This window comes from Geotrypetes seraphini, chromosome 8 (genome assembly GCF_902459505.1).
Source record: "Geotrypetes seraphini chromosome 8, aGeoSer1.1, whole genome shotgun sequence".
Classification (NCBI taxonomy): domain Eukaryota; kingdom Metazoa; phylum Chordata; class Amphibia; order Gymnophiona; family Dermophiidae; genus Geotrypetes; species Geotrypetes seraphini.
Window position 1 is genome coordinate 31,437,265 of NC_047091.1, and position 25,827 is coordinate 31,463,091.

General features: G+C 47.8%; 1 protein-coding gene and 1 long non-coding RNA gene across 2 annotated transcripts in view; one reads left to right on the forward strand and one right to left on the reverse strand.

Moving 5' to 3' along the window:
- YRDC (yrdC N6-threonylcarbamoyltransferase domain containing) lies at positions 1–20,988 on the reverse strand. The gene is made up of 6 exons (XM_033956476.1): positions 20,763–20,988; positions 17,620–17,815; positions 16,297–16,411; positions 13,916–14,035; positions 12,578–12,720; positions 1–695 (listed from the first exon to the last, which is right to left on the reverse strand). The coding sequence occupies exons 1-6, from the start codon at positions 20,899–20,901 to the stop codon at positions 626–628; spliced, it is 783 nt and encodes a 260-aa protein (XP_033812367.1). The 5' UTR covers positions 20,902–20,988; the 3' UTR covers positions 1–625.
- The window catches only part of LOC117365725, a 12,346-nt gene continuing 7,483 nt past the window's right edge, over positions 20,965–25,827 (forward strand). The window contains exons 1-3 of the long non-coding RNA XR_004540446.1: positions 20,965–21,040; positions 22,645–22,697; positions 25,562–25,684. This is a non-coding gene — a long non-coding RNA (uncharacterized LOC117365725). The remainder of the gene's footprint in view (positions 21,041–22,644; positions 22,698–25,561; positions 25,685–25,827) is intronic.

Genomic DNA, 25,827 nt, shown 5'->3' on the forward strand with positions numbered 1-25,827 from the left:
GTGGGTGGGACAAATAATTTATTGGGGGGGGAGGAGAAAGAGAGAGAGAGAATACACCAAACAGAATACGCTCATAAGCCTCTTGTCTATGTTACCTATTGACAAAACTGAATGATTTCCCAGTGTTAAAACGAATGCTTTAAAATTCAGTATTTAGACAAAGTAACAGACTGAACTAAGTAAACAAGTAGAACCTGCCCTCGGTCAGCCTTTCAGCGGGCCTCCGCTCTCCGACACCAGTCTGAAAGCAGACAAGGCAAAACAAAAAAAAAAAGCAGGAACAGTTTCCACCAGCTCTGCTGAAGCTTTGGTCATAAGTCCAGAAATAAAGCATAGAAGGAATGTGAAAAACCTTCCAGATGTCAGCTGCTAAATAAAAATAAAAGAGAAACACACACACGAGCTCGGAGGAATCCATCGCACAATAACCCAGTTGGCAGATGCTGGTTTCTTCAATGGATGTGCGTCTTGATTGTCGAGCTGCCTTCAATGCTTTGGCTACAAGATACTGAGATAACAGCACCAGAACTGCTGCACCCCTGTCCGTTCAGATCAGAACCTCAAAAGGAAACAAACCAGACCCTCAGCTCTAAAATTCAGTCTGCACGTCCCCAAGGTTTGTACGTCAGGCATCCTGTTGAGAGTTAGGGGTCAGGCCGTACTTCTCCAGAATCTTAAGGGTTGGTATTAATGCACTAGAAAGAGAAGGCAAAACATTTAAAAAGGTGCTGGGCCGTGGTCAGCCGAAGGAAGCACACAGCTCAAAACAAGGACTCACTGACTACATCGGGAAGAGGAAAATCAGCTTATGAGTTGGAGGCTTTGAGATTACTGCAATATCACTGCTTGGTTGGATCTGGCCACCCCACATTACATTAAGTCTGACTTATATTCTGCCAAAGCCCTTAACGAGTTCATGGCGGATAACAATATATTTCTGGGAACAAGCCCAGTTAAACTTAGGGCTTCTTTTACTAAGGTGCGCTAGCGTTTTTAGAGCACGCAGGATATTACCGCGCGCTACGCGGCTAGAACTAACGCCAGCTCAATGCTGGCGTTAAGGTCTAGTGCGCGCGCTATTCTGCACGTTAATGCCTTAACGCAGCTTAATAAAAAGGAGCCCTTATTGTTCCCTTTGAATATTTGTCCTTGCGTTAACAGTAGATGATAAATTTCAAGATAAAAAAATGTTTAAACAAGAATGTCTTTAAAAGTTTTCTTAAAACAGTATATTGACCTACCGATCTTATTAAAATAAGAGAAACCATCGGCTGATAAAGCACAGTTACTTACCGTAACAGGTGTTATCCAGGGACAGCAGGCATATATTCTCACATGTGGGTGACGTCATCTACGGAGCCCCAGTGTGGACAGCTTTTCAAGCAAACTTGATTGAAGTTTCAAGTTTGCTATGCTGCACCACGCATGTGCATGCCTTCTTGCCCACTAGAGGGCACATCCCCACCTCGTGGTCCTCAGTTCCATAGCCAGCAAAGAAGCCATCCCCGGGGAGGAGGGCGGGTTGTGAGAATATATGCCTGCTGTCCCTGGATAACACCTGTTACGGTAAGTAACTGTGCTTTATCCCAGGACAAGCAGGCATGATATTCTCACATGTGGGTGACCTCCAAGCCAACCAAAAAAGGGCAGGAGGGAGGATGGCAATTAGGAAAACAGATTTCGCAAAACTGACTGGCCAAACCGGCCGTCACTCCTGGATAACATATCCAGGCAGTAATGGGAGGTGAAAGTATGAACCGAAGACCAAGTGGCAGCCTTGCAGATATCCTCTACCGGAGTAGACCGGAGGAAAGCAACAGAAGCTGCCATCGCTCGGACCTTATGTCCCGTGACCCGACCATGCAGCTCGAGACCGGCCTGAGCGTAGCAAAAAGAAATACAAGCAGCCAACCAGTTGGACAAGGTGCGCTTGGAAACAGGACGTCCCAATCGATTAGGATCAAAGGACAAAAACAATTGAGGAACCTTCCGATGAGACTTGGTGCGTTGAAGATAAAAAGCCAACGCCCTCTTACAGTCAAGCGTGTGAAGTGCCGCCTCCCCAGGATGAGAGTAGGGCTTCGGGAAAAACACCGGAAGAACAATGGACTGATTGAGGTGGAAATCAGACACAACCTTAGGTAAAAATTTAGGATGGGTGCGAAGAACCACCTTGTCATGATGGAACACAGTAAAGGGCGGGTCCGCAACCAAAGCCTGCAGTTCACTAATTCGACGAGCGGATGTGAGCGAAAGCAAAAATATCACCTTCCAAGTGAGAAACTTAAGAAAGGACTTGTCAATAGGCTCAAAAGGAGGTTTCATCAGCTGAGCCAAGACCACATTAAGATCCCAAACTACAGGAGGAGGTTTCAGAGGAGGATTAACATTCACTAGACTCCTCATGAAACGAATCACCAGAGGATGAAGAGAGAGAGATTGACCCTCGAGATGCCGATGGAAAGCAGCAATAGCACTGAGATGCACCCGAATGGAAGTCGTCTTCAGCCCAGACTTGGACAAATGCAACAAATATTCCAGAACCGAAGACACCGGAACCGAACTCGGATCCAGATGGTTCGAGGAACACCAGGATGAAAATCTGGTCCACTTCTGGGAATAACAAAGCCTAGTCGAGACCTTGCGCGAGGCTTCCAGAACCTCCCTCACAGACTGAGAAACCGGAGAAGTCAAGGGGAAAGGAACCAAGCCGTCAGATGTAAAGACTGAAGATTGGGATGCAACAGCGAACCCCGACTCTGAGACAGCAGAGAGGGAAAAACAGGTAGAAGCAGCGGCTCCCTGACACTGAGTTGAAGGAGTAGGGAGAACCAGTGCTGCCGTGGCCAACGAGGCGCAATGAGGATCATAGTGGCCTTGGTCGACTTGAGATGTACCAACGTCCTCAAGATCAGAGGGAAAGGACATATGCTAGATGTAATTTACTTGGATTTCAGCAAAGCCTTTGATACAGTTCCTCATAGGAGGCTGTTGAACAAACTTGAAGGGCTGAAGTTAGGACCCAAAGTGGTGAACTGGGTCAGAAACTGGCTGTCGGACAGACGCCAGAGGGTGGTGGTTAATGGAAGTCGCTCGAAGGAAGGAAAGGTGACTAGTGGAGTCCCTCAGGGTTCGGTGCTGGGGCCAATCCTGTTCAATATGTATGTAAGTGACATTGCTGAAGGGTTAGAAGGAAAAGTGTGCCTTTTTGCAGATGATACCAAGATTTGTAACAGAGTAGACACCGTAGAGGGAGTGGAAAATATGAAAAAGGATCTGCAAAAGTTAGAGGAATGGTCTAATGCCTGGCAACTAAAATTCAATGCAAAGAAATGCAGAGTAATGCATTTGGGGATTAATAATAGGAAGGAACCGTATATGCTGGGAGGAGAGAAGCTGATATGCACGGACGGGGAGAGGGACCTTGGGGTGATAGTGTCCGAAGATCTAAAGGCGAAAAAACAGTGTGACAAGGCAGTGGCTGCTGCCAGAAGGATTCTGGGCTGTATAAAGAGAGGCGTAGTCAGTAGAAGGAAGAAGGTGTTGATGCCCCTGTACAGGTCATTGGTGAGGCCCCACTTGGAGTATTGTGTTCAGTTTTGGAGACCGTATCTGGCGAAAGACGTAAGAAGACTTGAGGCGGTCCAGAGGAGGGCGACGAAAATGATAGGAGGCTTGCGCCAGAAGACGTATGAGGAGAGACTGGAAGCCCTGAATATGTATACCCTAGAGGAAAGGAGAGACAGGGGAGATATGATTCAGACGTTCAAATACTTAAAGGGTATTAACGTAGAACAAAATCTTTTCCAGAGAAAGGAAAATGGTAAAACCAGAGGACATAATTTGAGGTTGAGGGGTGGTAGATTCAGGGGCAATGTTAGGAAATTCTACTTTACGGAGAGGGTGGTGGATGCCTGGAATGCGCTCCCGAGAGAGGTGGTGGAGAGTAAAACTGTGACTGAGTTCAAAGAAGCGTGGGATGAACACAGAAGATTTAGAATCAGAAAATAATATTAAAGATTGAACTAGGCCAGTTACTGGGCAGACTTGTACGGTCTGTGTCTGTGCATGGCCGTTTGGAGGAGGATGGGCAGGGGAGGGCTTCAATGGCTGGGAGGGTGTAGATGGGCTGGAGTAAGTCTTAACAGAGATTTCGGCAGTTGGAACCCAAGCACAGTACCGGGAAAAGCTTTGGATTCTAGCCCAGAAATAGCTAAGAAGAAAAAAAAAAAAAAAAAAAATTTAAATTGAATCAGGTTGGGCAGACTGGATGGACCATTCGGGTCTTTATCTGCCGTCATCTACTATGTTACTATGTTAGGAGGAAACGCATAAAGGAACCTCCCCTCCCAGTCGAGCAGAAAGGCATCGGCCTTGAGACGGTCCTGGGAGTACATCCGGGAACAATAGAGGGGCAGTTTGTGAGTCTCCGGGGAGGAAAACAGATCCACCTGAGGAGTCCCCCAGCGGTCGAAGACCTCGCGCAGAACTCGGGAGTTGAGCGACCACTCGTGCGGCTGGAGAAGACGACTGAGTTTGTCCGCCAGACAGTTCCTCTCTCCCTGAATGTAAACCGCACGTAGGAAGATGTTCTGGGAGACTGCCCATTCCCAAAGGCGCAGGGCTTCTCGGCACATGGACCAAGAGCCCGTTCCCCCTTGCTTGTTCACATAATACATGGCCACCTGGTTGTCCGTCTGTACGAGGACTACCTGATCGTGCAGCAGGTGGCAGAACGCTCGAGCCGCCAGGAAAATGGCACGAAGCTCCAAAACATTGATGTGACAACGTTGGTCCTCCGCCAACCATAGACCTTGAGTCCGCAGACCGTCTAGATGCGCCCCCCACGCGTACTCCGAAGAGTCCGTGGTCAGGACCTTGCGATGCGGAGGAACGAGAAAGAGCAAACCCCCGGAAAGATTGGAAGAGTTGGTCCACCAACAGAGCGAGCGTCTCAAGGAAGGCGTCACTGTTATAGGGGATGAGACTGGGTCCCGATCTTGACGCCACTGGGAGGCCAAGGTCCACTGAGGAAGCCTCAGGTGCAAACGGGCGAACGGAGTGACATGGACCGTCGACGCCATGTGGCCGAGCAGAACCATCAGGCACTGCGCAGAAACTGAGGGCAGCAGCGAAACCTGTCGAGACAGGCGAAGCAAGGCCTCCAACCGCGGAGGAGGAAGGAACGAACGGAGGCGAACTGTGTCCAACACGGCCCCGATAAACTGAAGGGATTGAGCAGGGCACAGTTGGGACTTGGAAAAGTTCACCTCGAACCCCAGACGTTGAAGGAAGATGATAGTCTGTCGGGTCGCTGAAATAACCCCTTCCCTGGAGGACGCCTTGATCAGCCAATCGTCCAGGTAGGGGAAGACCTGCAGCCCCCGAGATCTCAGGGCCGCCGCGACCACCACCATACACTTCGTGAAGACTCGAGGGGACGAAGCCAGCCCAAAGGGGAGGACCCGATACTGGAGGTGCAACTCTCCCACCTGGAACCTGAGGAACTTGCAGAAGGCGGGATGCACCGGAACATGAGTATATGCTTCCTTCAGGTCCAGGGAGCACATCCAGTCCCCCAATTCTAACAGAGGGTACAGGACTGGAAGGGATAACATACAGAACTTCTCCCGGACAAGGAACTTGTTGAGCCTCCGGAGGTCCAGAATGGGGCGTAAGTCCCCTGTCTTCTTCGGGATCAAAAAGTAACGGGAGTAAAAACCCCGTCCCCTTTGGTTCGGGGGCACCGGCTCCACCGCCCGAAGGCCCAACAAGGACCTGGCCTCCGACAGGAGAAGTGGAAGCTGGTCTCGACAGCAAAGAGAAGCCCCCGGTGGATGTTCTGGTGGCATGGCTAAGAAGTTCAGCGAGTAGCCCTCAGAGATGATCCGGAGCACCCAAGCGTCCGACGTGATCTCAGCCCAGGCTGGAAGAAAGGCCTGTAAGCGGCCCCCGATGGGAAGGGGGGCCGACGATAGAGCGGAGGGGGCGCGCCCCCATCCGCGCATCACGTCAAAAAGACGGAGCCGGTTTACACGCCCCTTGCGCCTGAGGCTTTGGTTGGGACGCTCTGCCCTGCTGAGGGGGACGCCGGGGCGGAGGCCTCGAAAAAGCCGGCATCGACTTCTGCGGGTATCGCCACGGAGGAGGTCTAAACGGCTTCTGCGGCGGGGTCCAGGGTTTAGGACGGACCAATGAAGCGATAGAGCGCTCATGTTCAGACAGGCGTTTGGTCGCCGCCTCCAAAGACTCATCGAAGAACTCTGAGCCAACACATGGAAGATTAGCCAGACGTTCTTGCAAGTTCGGGTCCATATCCAGGGTACGGAGCCATGCGAGACGGCGCATTGCCACCGCAAAGGCGGAAACACGAGAGGCCAACTCAAACGCGTCGTAAACTGTGTGAAAAAGGTACAGACGCAGCTGTGACAAATTGGCCATAAAGGTACCAAAATCCCCCTTATGGGAATCCGGCATGACCCCATAATAACGGGGCAATGCCTTCACCATCTGCCTTAAATAGGACGAGAAGGTGAATGCGTAATTAAGGACCCTGGCAGCCATCATGGAATTAGAATAGAGGCGACGACCAAACTTGTCAAGGGTCCGTCCCTCCCGCCCTGGGGGGACCGCAGCAGAGACCCTAGAAGGCTGAGACTTCTTCAACGCCGACTCCACCAGCAACGACTGGTATGACAGCTGTGCTTTGTCGAAGCCTTTGCAAGGGACCGTACGGTACTTCGACTCCATCTTCAATGGAACCGCTGTGACTGTAAGAGGGGAGTCCAAGTTTCTCAGGAAGGTCTGATGTAGAACCTTGTTGAGAGGCAGACGAGGAGTCTCCCTTGGGGGAGAGGGCAAATCCTGCTCCTCCAAAAATTCCTTCGTGTATTGAGAGCCTGACATAAGGTCAAGGTCCAAAGCCCTCCCCATCTCAAGCACAAATCTGGAAAAGGAGGAGGGCTTCGAAGGCGGAGAGGGAGATCGAGAAGCCCGCGTCGCCAAAAAAGAAGGGGGGTGTGGAGAGGGATCCAAGATGGCTGCCGCTATCTGAATGCTGTCGGGTCGTCTGAGAGCGTTTTTTCTCATACCTCTACGATGCCGAAAAGAAGGGGCAAAAGCGTTGGTGGTGCCTCCCAGCGACTGGTGCCCACAGTTCCTACCATCGAAGACATTTTCAGACGCCTGCAAATAGAGCAAACTGTCTCGGGGAATCGCTCGTTGAGAGTGCCGGCAGAGAGGAGTGCCTCGGCAGAAACCCACGGGCTAGACGTCACTCTGAGCCCCGACGTCAGGACGCCTCCCCTCCAGCCGCTGCCGCTGGGAGCCAGCTCACCGCGAGAGGAGAGTGTGTCCGAAGAGGCAGTATTCTCCCCTCGAGAGGCCAGTGAATCGGAGGGCTCGCTGCAGGAAATGGCTCAAAAGGACTTGCTTCTTTTGGAGAAACCAGCGATCGGACCATCTTTTGCTATGGAGGAACAAGGCACTGGGGAGGTAAACCAATCATCTGAGCCAGCTTATTCTACACTAATAGTTCCCTTTGCTCCAGTTAAACCCCCAGAAGTTACACTAGATTCACTTTGGGAATTAGTATTGGCATTGGGAAATTCCTTGAATCCTCAAATTAAAAATTTAGATAAAGAATTGAAAGACCAGAAAGAAGAAAATAAAACTTTGAAAGAGGATATTGTATTATTGAAATCAGACATGCAAGAAGAAAAGAAGGAAATAAAAATGATTGGAAGCCATCATGATATACTTGTAAAGGATAATCTGATTATAAGGAGAAAATTGGAAATACTTGAAAACAATAGCCGCATAAATAATTTACGCTTAATTAACTTTCCAAGGGTTCCATCAATTTCCCCAAGTGAAACGATAAAGTGTTACTTTCTGGAAATACTTAAAATTCCTGAGAATTCTTTACCACCTTTGTCAAGAGTGTATTATCTACCTACAAAGACTCAGGATTCTCAGAAGAAAGAAGGTGTTGGAAAAACTCAGGAAAGTTCCCTGGACGTTTCTGCTTTATTGGAACAATCAGATAGAGAAGTGGCTATTTCAGCCACTCTCTTATTGTCTGTGGCTTTGGCTCCAGACAAAGATTGGATTCTTAAACTTTTCTTTAAAAATAGATCCAGAGACTTCCTGGGTTTCCATATTCAAATTTTTCCTGATGTCTCTAGGGAGACTCAAAAGAGAAGAAGGGAATTCTATTATTGAAACCAGGTGTGACTCAAATTGGAGGTTTATTTTTCCTTAGATATCCTTGTAAATGTGTAGTGAGGTATCATACTTTAAAATATGTGTTCTTTGAACCGGCTCATTTGACGGCCTTCCTCTCCAATAAGCGCCTTGAAATGGAATAATATCTAAGTCCAAGTAATAATTTAGCTTTATTTCAGCATCAGATAATGAGCTTTCTTGTTAATTATTAGATAGTTCAATCACTCCTATTTTTTTAATCATGGATCCTAATTTGGAGGACTAGTGTGTGATTAAGTAGAGAAATAATTTCCTATTATAATTTGATTTATTTTCTGGATGGAAAGTAATTTTAATATTATGTTATCTTAATTACCGTATTTTCGAGGATATAACGCGCACCCGTGTAAAACGCGCACACGGGTATAGCGCGCAGAAATCACGATGGTATGTACAAAAACTTTTGTATACCGCGCTCACGGGTATACCGCGCATGATGCCCGACGCTCCTTTCGCCCGCCCTGACTTTCCGTGCGCTGTCCCGACTCTCCGTTCACCCCCCCTGACTTCCGTGCACTGCCCTGACTTTCCGTGCGCTGTCCCGACTCTCCGTTCACCCCCCCTGACTTCCGTGCACTGCCCTGACTTTCCGTGCGCTGTCCCGACTCTCCGTTCACCCCCCCTGACTTTCCGTGCACTGTCCCCCCTTGAAGTCCTGTCCCCCCTTGAAGGTCTGTCCCCATCCTGAAAGCCTGATGCCCCCCCCCCGACGTCCGATACATCCCCCCCCCCCGGCAGGACCACTCGCACCCCCACCCCGAAGGACCGCCGACTCCCCAACAATATCGGGCCAGGAGGGAGCCCAAACCCTCCTGGCCACGGCGACCCCCTAACCCCACCCCGCACTACATTACGGGCAGGAGGGATCCCAGGCCCTCCTGCCCTCGACGCAAACCCCCTCCCCCCAACGACCGCCCCCCCCAAGAACCTCCGTCCGTCCCCCAGCCGACCCGCGACCCCCCTGGCCGACCCCCACGACACCCCCACCCGCCTTCCCCGTACCTTTGTGTAGTTGGGCCAGAAGGGAGCCCAAACCCTCCTGGCCACGGCGACCCCCTAACCCCACCCCGCACTACATTACAGGCAGGAGGGATCCCAGGCCCTCCTGCCCTCGACGCAAACCCCCCCCCCCCCCCCAACAACCGCCCCCCCGAAGAACCTCCGACCGCCCCCCCAGCCGACCCGCGACCCCCCTGGCCGAAACCCACGACCCCCCCACCCCCCTTCCCCGTACCTTTGGTAGTTGGCCGGACAGACAGGAGCCAAACCCGCCTGTCCGGCAGGCAGCCAACGAAGGAATGAGGCCGGATTGGCCCATCCGTCCTAAAGCTCCGCCTACTGGTGGGGCCTAAGGCGCGTGGGCCAATCAGAATAGGCCCTGGAGCCTTAGGTCCCACCTGGGGGCGCGGCCTGAGGCACATGGGCCCAACCCGACCATGTGCCTCAGGCCGCGCCCCCAGGTGGGACCTAAGGCTCCAGGGCCTATTCTGATTGGCCCACGCGCCTTAGGCCCCACCAGTAGGCGGAGCTTTAGGACGGATGGGCCAATCCGGCCTCATTCCTTCGTTGGCTGCCTGCCGGACAGGCGGGTTTGGCTCCCGTCTGTCCGGCCAACTACCAAAGGTACGGGGAAGGGGGGTGGGGGGGTCGTGGGGGTCGGCCAGGGGGGTCGCGGGTCGGCTGGGGGGCGGTCGGAGGTTCTTGGGGGGGACGGTCGTTGGGGGGGAGGGGGGTTTGCGTCGAGGGCAGGAGGGCCTGGGATCCCTCCTGCCCGTAATGTAGTGCGGGGTGGGGTTAGGGGGTCGCCGTGGCCAGGAGGGTTTGGGCTCCCTTCTGGCCCGATATTGTCGGGAAGTCGGCGGTCCTTCGGGGTGGGGGTGCGAGTGGTCCTGCCGGGGGGGGGGGGGGGGATGTATCGGACGTCGGGGAGTCGGCCGGGCAAGAGGGCTTGGGCTCCCTCTTGCTCCGATCGTGGATGCGGGTGCGGGTGGGAGCGCGTGCGAGCGGTCGTTCGGGGTGGGGGTGCGAGCGGTCCTGCTGGGGGGGTGAATCGGGCGTCGGGCGGGGTGGGAACTATGTTCAAAAACTTTTGTATACCGCGCTCAGGCATATAACGCGCGAGGGGTATGCGCGGTAGGTAAAAACGCGTATAGCGCGCACGTTATATCCGCGAAAATACGGTACACTTTCTGTACAAGATGATATGCTTGTTAAATAATGTGAAAATTTATAAATAAATAATAAAAAAAAAAAAAAAAAGAAGGGGAAGCCTCATGGGAGTAACAAGGCTCCTTACCGGTGCCAGACCCCGAACCCCAAGAAGCTGCACCCAGCGACCTCGACAGGGTCGGGGACCGCCCATGCCCCGAGGAACCCCTGCGGGAAGTCCCCGGGGTATGAGGCACCGAGGCACGCCCCTTCCGTCTCGGCGAAGAGTCCCTCGAAAACTCCACCTCGGAGGAACGGAAAAGCCTCGGATTATCGAGGCGGAGCTCGGAGACCTGCAGGGTCTCAGCCTCGGTCGGCGAGGAGCAACCGCGGCGTCAAGGAGAGCCCCGTTGACGTTTGGGCTTCCTCGGCCGACGCTTCGCCTGAGGCCGACCCGAGGGAGAGGAGCCCCGGGAGGACCTCGACGAAGAAGAAGAGGAAGAGATTCTCCGAACCCTCCGCACCTTGTCCCGAGGCCGCACGCTCCGCTCAGGCTGGTCAACCGAGGTCGAGGACAAGGTCGGGGTCGAGGCCGAAGCCACCCCGGGGGCCGAAGTCGAGGGTACCGAGACCGGGGCCGACGAGGCCGAAGACGGCTGGAGGTGCGCGAGGGCACCGGACAGTTCCGAGGCAATGAGCGCACGGAGTAAGTCTTGAAAGACGGGAACCCCCATCATAGTCGGCAGATCCTGGGCCGGCGGGTGCTCCCTCGAGGGCGACCTCGGTCTCGAGTATTCCCGCGGGGCACCCGACTTCGACGCTCGGGGCGGGGCCGAGGACGACCCACCCGCCCCCGATGAGCCCGAGGATGGCTTCTTCGAGGCTGGAAGAGAAGAAGGAAGTGAGGACTTACCCACCGTCGACTTCGGGGTCGAGGACGCCGGCTTCGACGAAGCAGGCTGTCGGGGCGAGGTCGAGGGAGTCGAGGCCGAGGTCAAGGCCGGGGCCGAAGCCGAGACCGACGTCGAGGCCTTCCCCGCCGCGGGGTCGACAGCGAAGAGCTCCGCCATCCGAGCACGACGGCGGCGGAGAGCTCTCGGCTGAAAAGTAGAGCACCGAGTGCAGGAGTCGGTCGGGTGCTCAGGACCCAGACAAAGTAAGCACCACCGGTGGGGATCGGTGATTGAAAGCAGCCGATCGCACCGGGTGCACTTTTTAAAGCCCGTCAAGAGACGGGACATGGGCCCAAAAACCGGCCGGGAACGAACGAGGTCCCGCGGCCGCGGCTACCGGGAGCCCCCGAAGCCGAACGAAAAAGTTTTGTTTTTTTTTTTTTACGAAAAAAGACACACGAACAAAATAAAAACACAAATTAAGCACAGCGACCGAGAAAAAAACACTCAGCCGCAGTGTCAGAAGGCAAATTAGAAGAGCACAAATTCCACAGGGCTTCTGGCTCCGCGGAAAAAACTGAACTGAGGACCACGAGGTGGGGATGCGCCCTCTAGTGGGCAAGAAGGCATGCACATGCGTGGTGCAGCATAGCAAACTTGAAACTTCAATCAAGTTTGCTTGAAAAGCTGTCTGCGCTGGGGCTCCGTAGATGACGTCACCCACATGTGAGAATATCATGCCTGCTTGTCCTGGGATAAAGGAAGGATGCCTTCCATTGAACAAATGATCATCACTCAAAGAGGTTATAGAATAGAGAATGACACGGGGACAAATTTGTTCCCACCCCCGCAGGAAGTCAATTTCCCCGTCCCCGTGAATTTTCTTGCTGTTCCTATCACTGCCCCACTCCTGTAAGCTCTGCCTTAACTGCACAAGCTTCGGACACTTATGATTTTAAAGTGCTTGAGGCTTGTGCAGACGAGGACAGAGCTTGCAGGAATGGGGCAGCATCAGGAAAAGAACTCGCAGGGATGGGATGGGAAAATGAGTTCCCGTGTCATTCTCTACTATAGAACCTAATTTAAAAGTAGATTTAAACTGCAAAATAAATTTCTGGGATAGAACGCACCTACATTCAGAGTCAAATTCATCACAATACTGATTTGTCACAATTCAATAGGAGAGGTGTTTGCCAGCCAGTCTCAACTTCTGTAACCCTACATCTATCTTAATCTAAGTCCCATCATTGTCTCCTCTCTAAAATACCCACCATCCAGGTCTGATAACTGTATAATTCCCACACACAGAGAGATCAATCACTGTTGATCCAAGACGGCACACTGAGCTTGAATCATCGCCGATGGGACCCCCATCAATGACGAGAGACAGCTGTGGCCAGAGATCCTGGAACTCCTGGAAACACAAAGAATGAGTAGTTAACCAATAGACCTTCTAGGTCCTTAACATCAGCAAAACACGCTCTGGAGACCGATTCTCAAATATATCTATAGACTGCACGATTTGTGAAAGTTAACAAAAAGCAACCCTGTATTCTTTGGAGCTACAAACCAGCTCAAGAACTTAGAAGCCAGAAGCTGAGAAAGCTTGCATCTGCTATAACCCCATGAAGAACAAGGGACGGAGGAACACCCTCTCCGGGCTCTGCTGCAACCATTTCTGGAAAAAAAAACAAAAACCCAAACTTTCCTGGCTTTGTTATATCCTTCCAGATCAGAGATTCTCAACCCAGTCTGGGTTTTCAGAATACCCAGAAAGTCAAATGCAAACACTGGACTGGAATAAACTTAGGTCATGGAATGAAGCCCTCAGTAACCTGTGTGTTAGATGTTCATCACCACGACAGGTAGGTACTTTTTCTTTCATCGGGCTTCAAACCGTATTTTTTGATTGTTTTTCAATGCTTATAAAACTTCTTTAATGATTTTCAAAACTTTATATAAAACTTAATAGTTTGCTCTAATTACTTATGCAAACATAGAAGCGACACTTATCTTTTATCTTTTAAGCCAGTCGCTTGTCAGCTGTGCTCAGACTATCGGCCCGACGGGACCCGTTTCGCCACTCTGGCTTCTTCTGGGGTCTGAATAGTCGAGCGCTCAAAGCTGTACCCGGTTTATCAGGTTCAAAAAATGGCGTCGGGAATCCTGAAAACCCAATTGGCTAGGTGTGTCTTGAACACTGGGTTAAGAATCCCTGTTCTAGATATACTTGTTGGGCCAAAAAAAAAAAAGAAACCCTCCCTGGTTTCTTTCCCTCCCCCTCTTACCTTCCTCTTAAATTTTATTTTTACTTTGATGTATTTTTCAAACCCCCAACTCCAGTACCTCACGTACCAAGCTTGTCTATGTCTCGTCAGTCACTTATGCAATATTTATTAAGTGACCCCTTTTCTTTTAAAATTGTTTCTTAATTTTAGTATTGTAAACCAACCAGATACTTGTTGATGGTCAGTATATCAAATCTAGAATAAACTTGGAAACTTAGATTGGGAAGTAGCCCAGAACAATGTGATAAATTAAAAATATCATTGTGAAAATGTAAGGGGAAGTGAAATCAAGTTGCAAGGTCTCCGCCAATCAGCCCTCACCTGCACAGTCAGCGTGCTGCCATGACAACTGACGTTGGCACTCGTTAAGGCCAGTGGTCCCGAGCACGCCTGAGCCAGCTGCTGTACGAAGAGGTGGTTTGGAATGCGTACTCCAACAAGCTGCGAGAAAAGGGGAGAAGTAATAAGTTACAAACAGCCCTAAAGGCGCGATCCTGCAACTGCTGGAAACATTGGGGTTAATTCTCTAAAAGCCCCCTAAATCATGTGCACTACGCCTAAAGGCCCAAATCCTCTAAACGGCACCATAGGTTAGGCGGAAGTAGGCACCCCGCTGCTGCCTAACTTAATAGTTTTAGTGTTCATTGGCCACGTCGTTTAAAACCAATTAAAACATCATTCAAAAAAGTAGGACGGTGTAATAGCATCTACAGAGATGCCCAACGGCAAAGTAGGCATGGTTTACGCCAGAAATGACTTTAGCCTCTGCTAGGCACCTCTGTAGATGCAATTCTCGTCTAACCTAGGCACCAAGAATCCCTTCAAGTCCCTGGCCTTCATTACCAGTGCTTGTGTTCGATGGTAGGTGCGATGCTGTAAACGGTGCTGTTAGCATAATTGGCACGTGATCGGTGGCATTTTTTTTAGGCATCGTTTGCAGAATCCGGCCCAAACTCTATAACTGCAATTATATGCATAATTGCTGCTAAATACTAAAGTAAGACCACATTTGCACATACTCCGGAACATTTATTGGCATTAGACTCATTTTTTAATTATCAGCTGTTTTCCCAAGGCATTTCAGCGAGTATTTATACTTTACATTTTTGTCGCAAAATTTTCGGGTGCACATCCTATCAAACCATTCTGTTCTTTGTTCTCATCTGCCATCCCTCAAAACTAAAATCATTTACAGTAACTATTTATTATGCCTCATCGCTAATATATTCTTCTCCATCTTACTTATCTCGAGGTAACGATCCACATTAACAATATCTCACACCTCAACTTCTATGTTTAAGACATTCAAGCTTTAGAAACCTCAGCGACAACTCTGGGTTCATTTCACTCATTGCCCTAAGCGTTACATGGCAAGGTAGGCGTCTATTCAACCAATGAGAAGATCTTTATTCGTTAAATTAGTCTTTATTCCTAAATATAATCCCAACTAGGATCCACGTTTCGTCGTAATCAAAACGCCTTCATCAGGGGACACTGATATAAGGAGTGGAGCTTGGAGCATTGCCTGCTACAGCAGGTGTGCCGGCTCCTCATCGTGTTCAGTGAGCCTTATACGAGTGTCCCCTGATGAAGGCATTTTGATTACGACGAAACTTGGATCCTAATTGGAACTATATTCAGGAACAAAGACTAATTTCACGAATAAAGATTTTCTCATTGGTTGAATAGACGCCTACCTTGCCTTTCATTGGATTATTTGGATTTTAAGGCGAGGTGTTCTTCTTTTTACCCCCTAAGCATTTCATGTCATATCCTCATCGGTTCTATAGAATTCTTTTTATCAAATATTTCAATTTCTTATTCACAATTAAATAACACTTAGAGCTCCTTTTACTAAGCTGCGTTAGGGCTTTAATGCGTGGAATAGCGTATGCTACAATGCCGCGCGCTAGACGCTAGCAGCAGCATTGAGCTGGCATTAGTTCTAGCCGCGTAGCGTGAGGTTAGCGCGCGCTAAAAACGCTAGCGCACCTTAGTAAAAGCAGCCCTTAGCTTTGTGGTCTTGAAAGCCAGGGTTACAGCCAAAATGTTTCGCTTCCCGCTTTTTCAAGACTATTTCCCCTTTTCACCTGCTTGACCACTTCCTCAATCAAGCTAAGTGTTATTTAATTGTGAATAAGAAATTAAAGTATTTTATAAAAAGAGTTATATTTTACAAAAAGAATTATATAAAACTGATGAGATGACGACACATAGGGGGAAATTCTATTACTAGCTCCTAAACTTAGGCGTCGGTAGACAATGGGGGATTAAGTGACCTGCCCAAGGTCACAAGGAACAGCGTGGGTTTGAACCCCCAACTGCAGGGTGCTGGGGCTGTAGCTTTATCCACTGCACCACTCTAGAAATCAAAATGTAGTAAAAGTGAGCCAAATATAAGACAATCTAGCCATTGTGACATCACTGATGAGGTTGGTTCTTATTGGTGGAATGAGGCATTATGATGTCACAATCCCAGCTCTGGTTATCAGAGGCTGAAACTCTTCACACTATTTGTTTATTCAATTTTCTATACGGTTCTCCCAGAAGAGCTCAGAATGGTTTATATGAATTTATTCAGGTACTCAAGCATAATTTGATTTTTTTTTTTTTTAAGACGCATGAATTTAGAATTTTGTTTTGCAAAACAAAGTGATTAAGAAAACCGAGCATAGAAGAGCTACCTGCTCGCTAGGACTTACAGGAGTGAAGGGGTTCAGGTCTTTGCTGAGGGCCTCCGAACGCTCCAATACCAGTGTTACAGGACCAGGTAACAAATCTTGCAAGAGCCTGTCAGGAACATGCACGCGGCAGTACCTAGGGATGAGAAAGGAATTTTCACTGAGACCCAAGGGCAAGAAGCAGGAAAGCACGTTCTGCTTTCAAGTCCAACTTAAAATTTAACCCATGCGAGGTTGCAGTTGGGTCTTTTTAAGATTGGCAAATGTTCCTTTTTGACAGAAGTATGGGGCTAATTTTCTACAAGTCACCTAAAGTTAGGCACCAAGATGATTCACCCCAACGCCTGGATTCTCTAACCGGCGCCCAAACTCAGTTTAAAAAAAAAAAAAAAAAAAAACAGTTTAAACTAAGAGAGAGCTTTTTCTTATATTGCTGGGTCAGAAACCCAGAGCTCTGCCCGGTACTGTGTTTAGGTTCCATCTACTGGAGTCCCTGTCAAAGCTCAATCCAGCCCATCTAAACCATCACAGCCTTCAAATCCCTTCCCAGCCCATGTGTGAACACATCTATAGAATTAGAAGGCAAGAGAACGGCTGAAACAATGACACATTTCAGAGTCCTAGGGCACATAACGTTTCACCACCTTCAGCTCACCAATTTTAGGAAGAAAATCTTTACTAGATCTGGTCACCTCTGTAATCCTAACGGTTTGAGGTATCAGTTACTTCAACCTCTAATGTTCATTCAACATTTTTATACCGCTTAATCAAGTTTCTAAGCAGTGTACAATGTAAAAAATTATATAAAAACAAGTTAAAATTAGAGGCATTAAACAAACCCAGAATAAGTTAATAAAACACATAAGAAAACAAAACATATGGACTAACATCACAGTTGTGGAAGAACTACAATCTTTGAGGAAAAGAGCACAGTAAAAGGGGAAAATTAATAGGTGAGGGTAAAAAGCTATAAAGCTTGTTTTGGTCCTTAAAAGGGCAGTTATTGTCCAAAAGCATCCCGGAACAAGAATTCATGGTGGAAACCAGCATTATAACTGAGGAATAAAACCTGTATGCCAGGGTTATTTGAAATAAATAGGTACTGTGTTAAAATTAAGAAGACCAGGCCTCCATTATATACAGAGGTTGTCAATTGGCCCTTCCAGTACTGCAACCAGACGTGAATTAAAACAACAGCAAGAAACACTATGGTTTATAACAGACACGGACACCTACAGGCCTCTGCTTACTCTTCAAGGCTGCTGCAAAGTGATCCATTCAGAGGACATTTCTCATGGAAACATTACAATTAAGACAATGGACAAAACCTTAAGCAAGGATTACCGGTATATGTCCTGGATTTCTCTGACACAGATGGCTAAGGGCTTCCCTCCATTGCGCTCCTTCATGTGGTAGATTCCCTTGATGGCCCGGGAGTCCTGGGCTAAACAGGCTATGCCATAGATAGTGTCTGTCGGGACTCCTATCACCCCTCCTTCGTGAAGGACTCCAGCCGCTGTCTTTAGAACTTCTGCCCAATCTGGGAAGAGCCAGGAACAAGTCAAACATATGTTATGGAATACCAGCCCAAGAAGTTATTGCAAGCCAGGGTTACCATCATCTGTAGTATCATTAGAAACCAACACTGCTGTAGAGATACACAAGAGACTCCCCTGTACCATGGGGCTTCCACTCTAGTCAAGACATATGGACAAAAAAAGGCTTCTTAAAAGTACAGAAAATGGTTAAAACAAAGAAAGCAATGATCACAGACATTTACCTCTTGGTGGTTCCAAAATATGAATGTGCAAATAGGTTAACAAGCTGTTAACTATCAATTAATTGACCTAATCAATTACTAAAGTTAACTAACGCCAATATGGATTTGTACACACATCTTCCTGTGTGTTATAATACCAGGGGCCTAAATCCCATAGCGATAAACCATTGGGTGGGTCCTGAGCAAAGAAGCATGACCAGTTCCCCTCTGTAATAAGCAACGATGTTCACCAACTTCTTCTATTGTCTGGAGAACAAAGCAGAGGGGGTGGAAAAAAGAGACAGACTTCTGGGGCAGTGTTGGCTCTGGCCCAGTGGCATAAATATGGGTGGGCAGAGGCCCACCCAGATTTGTCTCAATGTCACCCAGCGGCGGCACCACACTACCTTCTCCCTCAGCATCCTGGCATCTGCCCTCCTCTCTTAAACCCATCCCTCCCTGGTATACCTTTCACACATACCTAGGGCCTACAGGGGTTCATTTTTGCTGCAGGCACCAGCCCCCAAATGCTTCCATCTGCTACATCCTGCCAGACAGGAAACAGGAAGTGATGTTAGTGAGGGTGGAACACGGCAGAGGGAAGACTTTGGGGGTTGGCGCTAGCAGCAAAAATAAATTGGGGACACATGAAAGGTATATTGAAGATGGACGGGGTTGAGAAATAGAAAGGCAGATGCTGGAATGCCACAGAGGAGAGGGGAGAGATACTGGTTGGATGTAAAATAATTTATAGCAACTGTATTCAAAAAAAGAAGGCTGAATCCACTAAAAAATATATTACTATACACACCAAAAGTGAAAACAATATGACCACAATTGTCTTATTAATTAATTACACTTTACTTAAATAAATACTTAGGGCTCCTTTTACGAAGCCGCGTTAGCGGCTAACCCCCGCGCTAGCTGAAAAACTACTGCCTGCTCAAGAGGAGGCGGTAGCGGCTGGCAAATTAGCGCGCACTATAATCCACGTTAAACCACTAACGCGGCTTCGTAAAAGGAGCCCTTAATATGGATGGGGCAGACTGTGATGTGCATGAGTAAGCAGCACGGTTACCTCATATGAAGGTTCAATCATAGGTCAAAAAAACCTTCGACAGTCAATGCTTAATAATAAATTGCACATCAAGAAAGGAGCACTTGTCTCTTGTCTGATATATCCCTACGGGGTGTCTCCGTTTCATCAACGGCTTCTTCAGGGAACTGGACAGCTCTGTACATTACAACTTTGTGCAGTAACAAATCTCAGTATATTCATTTATTGTGGATATCCTGAAAACCTTGACTAGCAAGGGGGTACCCCAGGACTGAGCTGAGAAACGCTGTTCTAGAGCTTTCTAGCTGGAGACTAGCTGAGGTGGGCTCTGTCCAGGTGAGAATTGCCCTTACAAGTAAGCAACTTCTAGTTTTCAACTGAACTAAACTAAACCTGAAGCTTATATCCCGCCTCTTCTCTATGAGGATAGAGCTCGGCACAGTTTTTAAAGAAAGGGATATATAATAAGAAAGTAGTGATTACATAGAGAGCAGCAAAATTTACATTTTTGAAAATAGGTAAGTTTTCAGATGTTTTCGAAATAATTGGAAAGGGCCCAAATTGTGCAGCTGGACAGGAAAATTATCGTGTCTCTTCCAAAATAAGACACTGTCTTACATTAATTTGGGGCCCCAAAAAGGCACTAGGTCTTATTTTTTTCATGTAATGATCATCTCTCCCTTCCTCTCCTCCACCCCAATTCTTCCTGTTTCCTTTCTCTCCCCCACATGTGCAGCATCTTTCCTCCCCTCTCACCCATCCCCTTGTGCAGTGTCTTTCTATCCCTCCTGCCCATCCCCCCCTTGTAGCATTTTTCTATCCCTCCACCATGCATCCCCCCCCCCCCCAATCTCTCCCTCCCATCCAATCTACATAGGCTGCTTTGCAGCCTTCTATCTGAGCGTTGCTGATGACATCATCAGTGATGGAGAGATGGGTCAGTGAGAGGGGGGTGCGCAGCGGCGGGTGGGAGAAGCACTTATATTAAGACTTACCCTGAAAATCATACTAGGGCTTATTTTCAGGGTAGGTCTTATTTTTGGGGAACCAAGGTATTCCAAAGCTGAGTAATTTTAAAGTTGAGATTTCCCTAATTTTCCAATATAGATAACACCTTTTAATGAGGGGAAAGATCATTTAAGCTTTGGATAGGTCTCGCAGAATTCCAAGATAGAGGAATTACACTTCCCCCTCCGTATTCGTGAATTCCGTATCTACGGATTCGCTTATTTGCGGTTTTGACTACAGGAGCTCAAGGCAGCCATTTCCTGTGAGCGATCTGCACAGGGCAGGAGCGTGGGAAGATCGCTCCTGCTCCGAAAACCCGCTAGACCACCAGGTAAGGCTTAAGGGGGGGGCTTTCAGGGCTTAAAATAGCCGGAGGAAAGCGGGGGTTAGGGGCAGAACCGGCCCAAATATTATTCATGGATTTTTTTAATATTCGCGGGCCGGTTCTGCCCCTAACCCCCGCGAATAGGGGGAAGTGTAAAAGGGGAAGAGCACCAGCCATGCAAGATCTTAAATGTCAGGCAGGCCCCTTTAAAGTAAACCCTGGAGATTCCTGGGGGGGAGGAGCCTTAAGAGCCCCGCCCCTTCCCTCCACTTGGGTTCTCTTTGTAGTTTTATAAGATTACTATCCCATTTGTCCGGCCTTTTTCGGCAGTTTCTCACCTTCAGGTCTTCCGGGTAAAGGCAGCACCCGGCAGCATGGCTCCTTACGCATGGCGGCGGCAGGACCACCAGGCGGAACCGAGCGCGCGGGCCAAACGCTGCCAACCAGGGACGAGCAGCGCCGGGCAACCAGCAGCATGTGAAGCCGGAAGAAATGACGCGCTTCCGGTCTACAGCCCCGCCCCGACGCCTTAAAGGGGAGGGCGCGCGTAGGCGAGAGAGACGGCACGAGACGAGCGAGGAGATCGGCTGAGCCTTTAAGGGGAGGAGCGACGCTGGTAAAAAAAAAAAAAAAAAAAAGGGCGCGGTTACGGGTGTCTGGATCATTAGGACGCTTCAGGGAATTTGGTCCGTGCCCCTACCCCCCCCCCCATTCTCGGAAGCTCTGACTTAACCGCACAAGCCTCCAGCACTTTAGGATTTTAAAGTGTTGGCGGCTTGTGCAGATAAGGATGGAGCTTGCGGAAAAAGAAATGGCGGGGACGGGGAAACGAGCTCCCGCGGGGACAGGGAAAAATGTTGCCCTCCCCCTGTGTCATTCTCTATAACTAACGAATGTACAAGGTGTTTTTCTAGTGCGTAACGACGCTGCGTACGCTTAAGTGGCGGTTGTAGCTCGCGAATCGGTTTTAAGCTTTTTTTGGCTAAAAGGCAGCGTCCCGCAAACTTTTCGTAGTCGCGTCCGCAAATGCGAGAACGACGACGTCGCGCGCATGCGCGGAGGCTCTCCCGAACTTGTTGCTATCGCTACGGATTGGGAGGGTGTGGAGCTGGAGGAGGAGAGGCGGGACTTGGCTCTTTCGCCTGCGCCTCTCCTCCTCGCCGGCGTCTCGCGGCTATAGTGTGCCATCCACTGGGCTAAGGAGACGTGCTTTGGCTTCAGCCATAAACATATGTTGGTTGATTTATATGTATGTCAGAAATAACTAGTTTGTCGCTGCTAAGTTATTAATCTGCGTTTAGTAACGCTTTCTGCTTAAGTACCAACTATGGAACAGCTGGACAGAGTTTTCCAATAGTTTGTTGTTGTTATTATTCGTTTTAATGTATTGCAATTTTTGATATATCGCCTTTCCATCAGGGTATTTTACAATATCTTCTAGAAACTTTGGAATTAGCTTCCACTTTCCAGCTGTAATGCCAGTGATCAAAGGTTCTATGCGATGACCTTATTAGACGTTTGGTTAGAGTGAGCAAAGGTTCTATGCGATGACCTTATTAGACGTTTGGTTAGAGTGAGCAAAGGTTCTATGCGATGACCTTATTGGACGTTTGGTTAGCGTGAGCAAAGGTTCTATGCGATGACCTTATTGGACGTCTATTCGATGACCTTATTGAACGTTTGGTTAGTGCAATCAAAGGTTCTATGTGATGACCTTATTGAACATTTGGTTAGCGTGATCAAAGGTGGTTGTTTTCAACAGGTGTTTTAAATGTTTTGTTTCAATTTGATGGTAGATTATCAAATCTGATTAGATAAAGCCCCTTGTCATTAAACAATCTTTTGTTATCTCAAGCCTTTTCATTTACATTTGCTGTCTTTCTCTCTTGCCTCCATTGATCTCTTATTGTCCATTTTATGAAAAAAAAAATTTTTTTTCAGGTGGTCTTCATATTGCATTATGATCTTCGTTCTGCAGCTTTAATTAATTATTTCTTTCCAAACCTATACTCAAGGTGATGCATTTAAGTAGGGTAATTATCTATCTATAAGTGCATTCATTTATTGCTTGAATAAATCTGGTGTAATAGCTGTAAAAAAAATGTGCCAGAGTTTAGTCTTTGTAATTACAAAATGAGCTCATTGGGGAGAACGAGATAGAAAACAAATAAAATATTGTACTCAAGTTCCCCCCCCCCCCCTTTTTTTTTTTTACTTTAGATTTCATAATGGATATAGAAAAGGTTTCAAGGGGACAAGATACCGAACAGCAGGTGAGGGGTTTTTTTGTACTCTATTCTGCCTCAGCCTTCAGAGAAAGTAAGTGTAGAAATCTAAGAAAAATATTCTCTTGATTAGTAGGTCTCGCTTCTCTCCTAGAAGTACACCTACTCAAATGGTTGTTGGCATATCACAGATATATATGCTTAAGAGACATGTACATGCAGATCTCTCTTGCACATCCATTAAGGTTATACTGAAAACCTAACTGACCTTGAGACCTTTACACCAGATCAGTGATTCTCAAACCTATCCTTGAGGGCTAAGAGCCAGATGGGTTTTTGTGATAGTCCTAATGGGTTTTTGGATAGTCCTAACAGATATGCTTGAGAGAGATTTGAATATAATAGATGTGTAAATCTGACTCATGGTGGTCAGTTTGCAGAATATCTAAGGAATGCGTGAGATGTTATGTCATGGTTTTCAGTTTATCTACACTGAATATTCAACTGGCCTTGGTCCCCCATGTCAGATTTGAGGCCTTTCCCCACCACCTGGGTTTTCAGAATATCCATAGAGTATACATGATATAATACTGGACGCTCAGTATATACAAATTCATCTCATGAAATCCTACATTAAGTATTTTTCTTGAAAACCAGTGGTGCACAAATTTAACTCTTGAGGGCTGTAAACAAAGCAGGGCATTCAGCATATCCTTAATGGATATGGATGAGATTGATATCATGTATGCAGATCCTTGTTGCATATTCATTTGGCATATCCTGAAAGCTATGTTGACTGACCCTGAGAACCAAATTTGTGCATCCTTCCTATAAACACCAAAAAGTAATTTAAAAGCTATTTATTGGGGTAAATGGACAACTTGGAATCTGCCCTCTCAATGTAGGTAGCTTTAGCTATAATACAGAAAGGTGTTCTCATGGGCAGGCTTCGGTTAGAACAGTGTATCGCAAACTGTGTGCCTCCTGAGATTTCAGCTGTGCTGCGGTACACTGGGGAAGAGGAGAGATGCCAGCACCATATGACTGTCTACAGGATGTGCCTCTTGCCGAGAGAGGTACGTCCTGTAAGCAATCTCCAGACGCCGGCACCTCTTTTCTCTGCCTCTTGATGCAAGGCCTGTTTGAAGGGCCTTTGAGCATGCATTGACGGCGGCGTGCTGACACCCTTCCAGGTGTCTCGAGCTGGGGACACTAGGTTTAGTGTGCCCCGGCACAAAAAAGTTTGCGAGACCCTGGGTTAGAAGCAGCAGTATCCCGGGCAGTTTACATTCTGAAAACTGGGGGTATTTTTTTTTTTTTTTTTTTCTGTTTTCAAAAAAGGAAAATTCTTCTCGTGCTTTCCTTTTAAAATCTAGCATAAAGCCTCCTCTGTAACCCACATAAAGAAAATAGTAGTAAGGGAGGATAACTTGGGGCTCTAAGAGTCCATGCCCTCAGCCATCTTAAATACTTGCCCTTCAGGAGAAGGTAATGATACTTATTTGGGGGGGGGGGGGGGGGGGTAATAATCTTTGCCACAGACTACTCAGCCATACTGTGTTTACCATGTTTGACATCTCCATCAGCCATAGCCTGGCAAACAATCTACCATAGAATGTGGTACAGGGGTTATAGATGCAGCCTCAGCACCCTGGAGTTGTGGGTTCAGACCCACGCTACTCCTTGTGACCCTAGGCCAAGGGTGTCCAATGTCGGTCCTCGAGGGCCGCAGTCCAGTCGGGTTTTCAGGATTTCCTCAATGAATATGCATGAGATCTATTTGCATGCACTGCTTTCAATGCATATTCATTGGGGAAATCCTGAAAACCCGACTGGACTGCGGCCCTCGAGGACCGACATTGGACACCCCTGCCATAGGTGGCTCGCTTGGTCCTCCATTGCCCTAAGTCAGGGGTCTCAAAGTCCCTCCTTGAGGGCCGCAATCCAGTCAGGTTTTCCCCAATGAATATGCATGAGATCTAGGTGCATGCACTGCTTTCAATGCATATTCATTGGAGAAATCCTGAAAACCCGACTGGATTACGGCCCTCAAGGAGGGACTTTTAGAGATCCCTGCCTTAAGTATATTAGCTGGTGAGCCCACTGGGACAGACAAGAAAAAAATGCTTGAGTGCCTGAACAAATTCATGTAAACTGTTCTGAGCTTCTCTGAGAGAAGCGTATCCAAAACTGAACAAATAGATGTTTCAGCAGAGTTGTGATGTATGGACATTAATACATTTTCAGTTGTGGGGTTTTGTTTTTTGTTTTTTTTACTGGGATCAGTTTTGGTCATTTGATCTTTGACCTACAATGTTGTACTTCGTATATTGTTCAGTGCTTGACTGTATTGTTGCTTGTGATCCGGAATTATAAATAGTTTCAACTTACAAAGTTTAAAGCAGTGGTCTCAAACACGTGGCCCGGGGGTCACATGCGGCCCACCAGGTACTATTTTGAGGCCCTCGGTATGTTTATTATAATCACAAAAGTAAAATAAAATAGTTTCTTGATCATATGTCTCTTTAGCTATAAATTACAATATTATTATTTAGACTTAGCCAAAAGGAAAGATTTATAAACTATAAAGTTTTTTACCTCATGCAAAATTGTCATTTCTTTAATAAGACATTAACTATTTTTTCTGCGGCCCTTCAAGTACCTACAAATCCAAAATGTGGCCCTACAAAGGGTTTGAGTTTGAGACCACTGGTTTAAAGTGTGTGGATGGACCCTATGGCTTACACAAAAACTTGTCCTGTTGATGCACAAAATGCAATAATAAAATTGGTCCTCAGCCAGTGCTAGGGTGGGGATCAATTTAAGGACCAGAATGTAATGTACATGGAGAATTGTGTGAGCTAAATTCAAATCCCACAGCTTGGGATATAATAAGGACTGTTCTTTCTTAGGCTGCAGCAGCTGTAAGAGAGAATCTTCAGCAGATTGAAGCCCAGCAGCAAATTCTACTGGAAAATATTGCACACTGCAATCAAATGCTCGAAAATCTTGCAAGATTAAAGATTAGACTTGCTGTTGAGTATTTTGAAACTTTTGTTGACGACATCATAAAACACAACCCTTTTACAGCTGCCGTCATAAGGATGCCTGGAATGCTTTCCCATTGGCAGACTACTGTAGCATCCTTTTTCACTACCCCTAAAAATCTTGTAGCCGT

Coding starts and splice junctions, on each gene's coding strand:
- YRDC (XM_033956476.1), bottom strand. CDS start 20,901: ATGCTGCTGGTTGCCCGGCGCTGCTCGTCCCTGGTTGGCAGCGTTTGG. Junction 16,412..17,619: donor GAAATCCAGGACATATACCG/GTAATCCTTGCT, acceptor TCTCATCCCTAG/GTACTGCCGCGTGCATGTTC. Junction 14,036..16,296: donor ACCTGAACCCCTTCACTCCT/GTAAGTCCTAGC, acceptor CTTTTCTCGCAG/CTTGTTGGAGTACGCATTCC.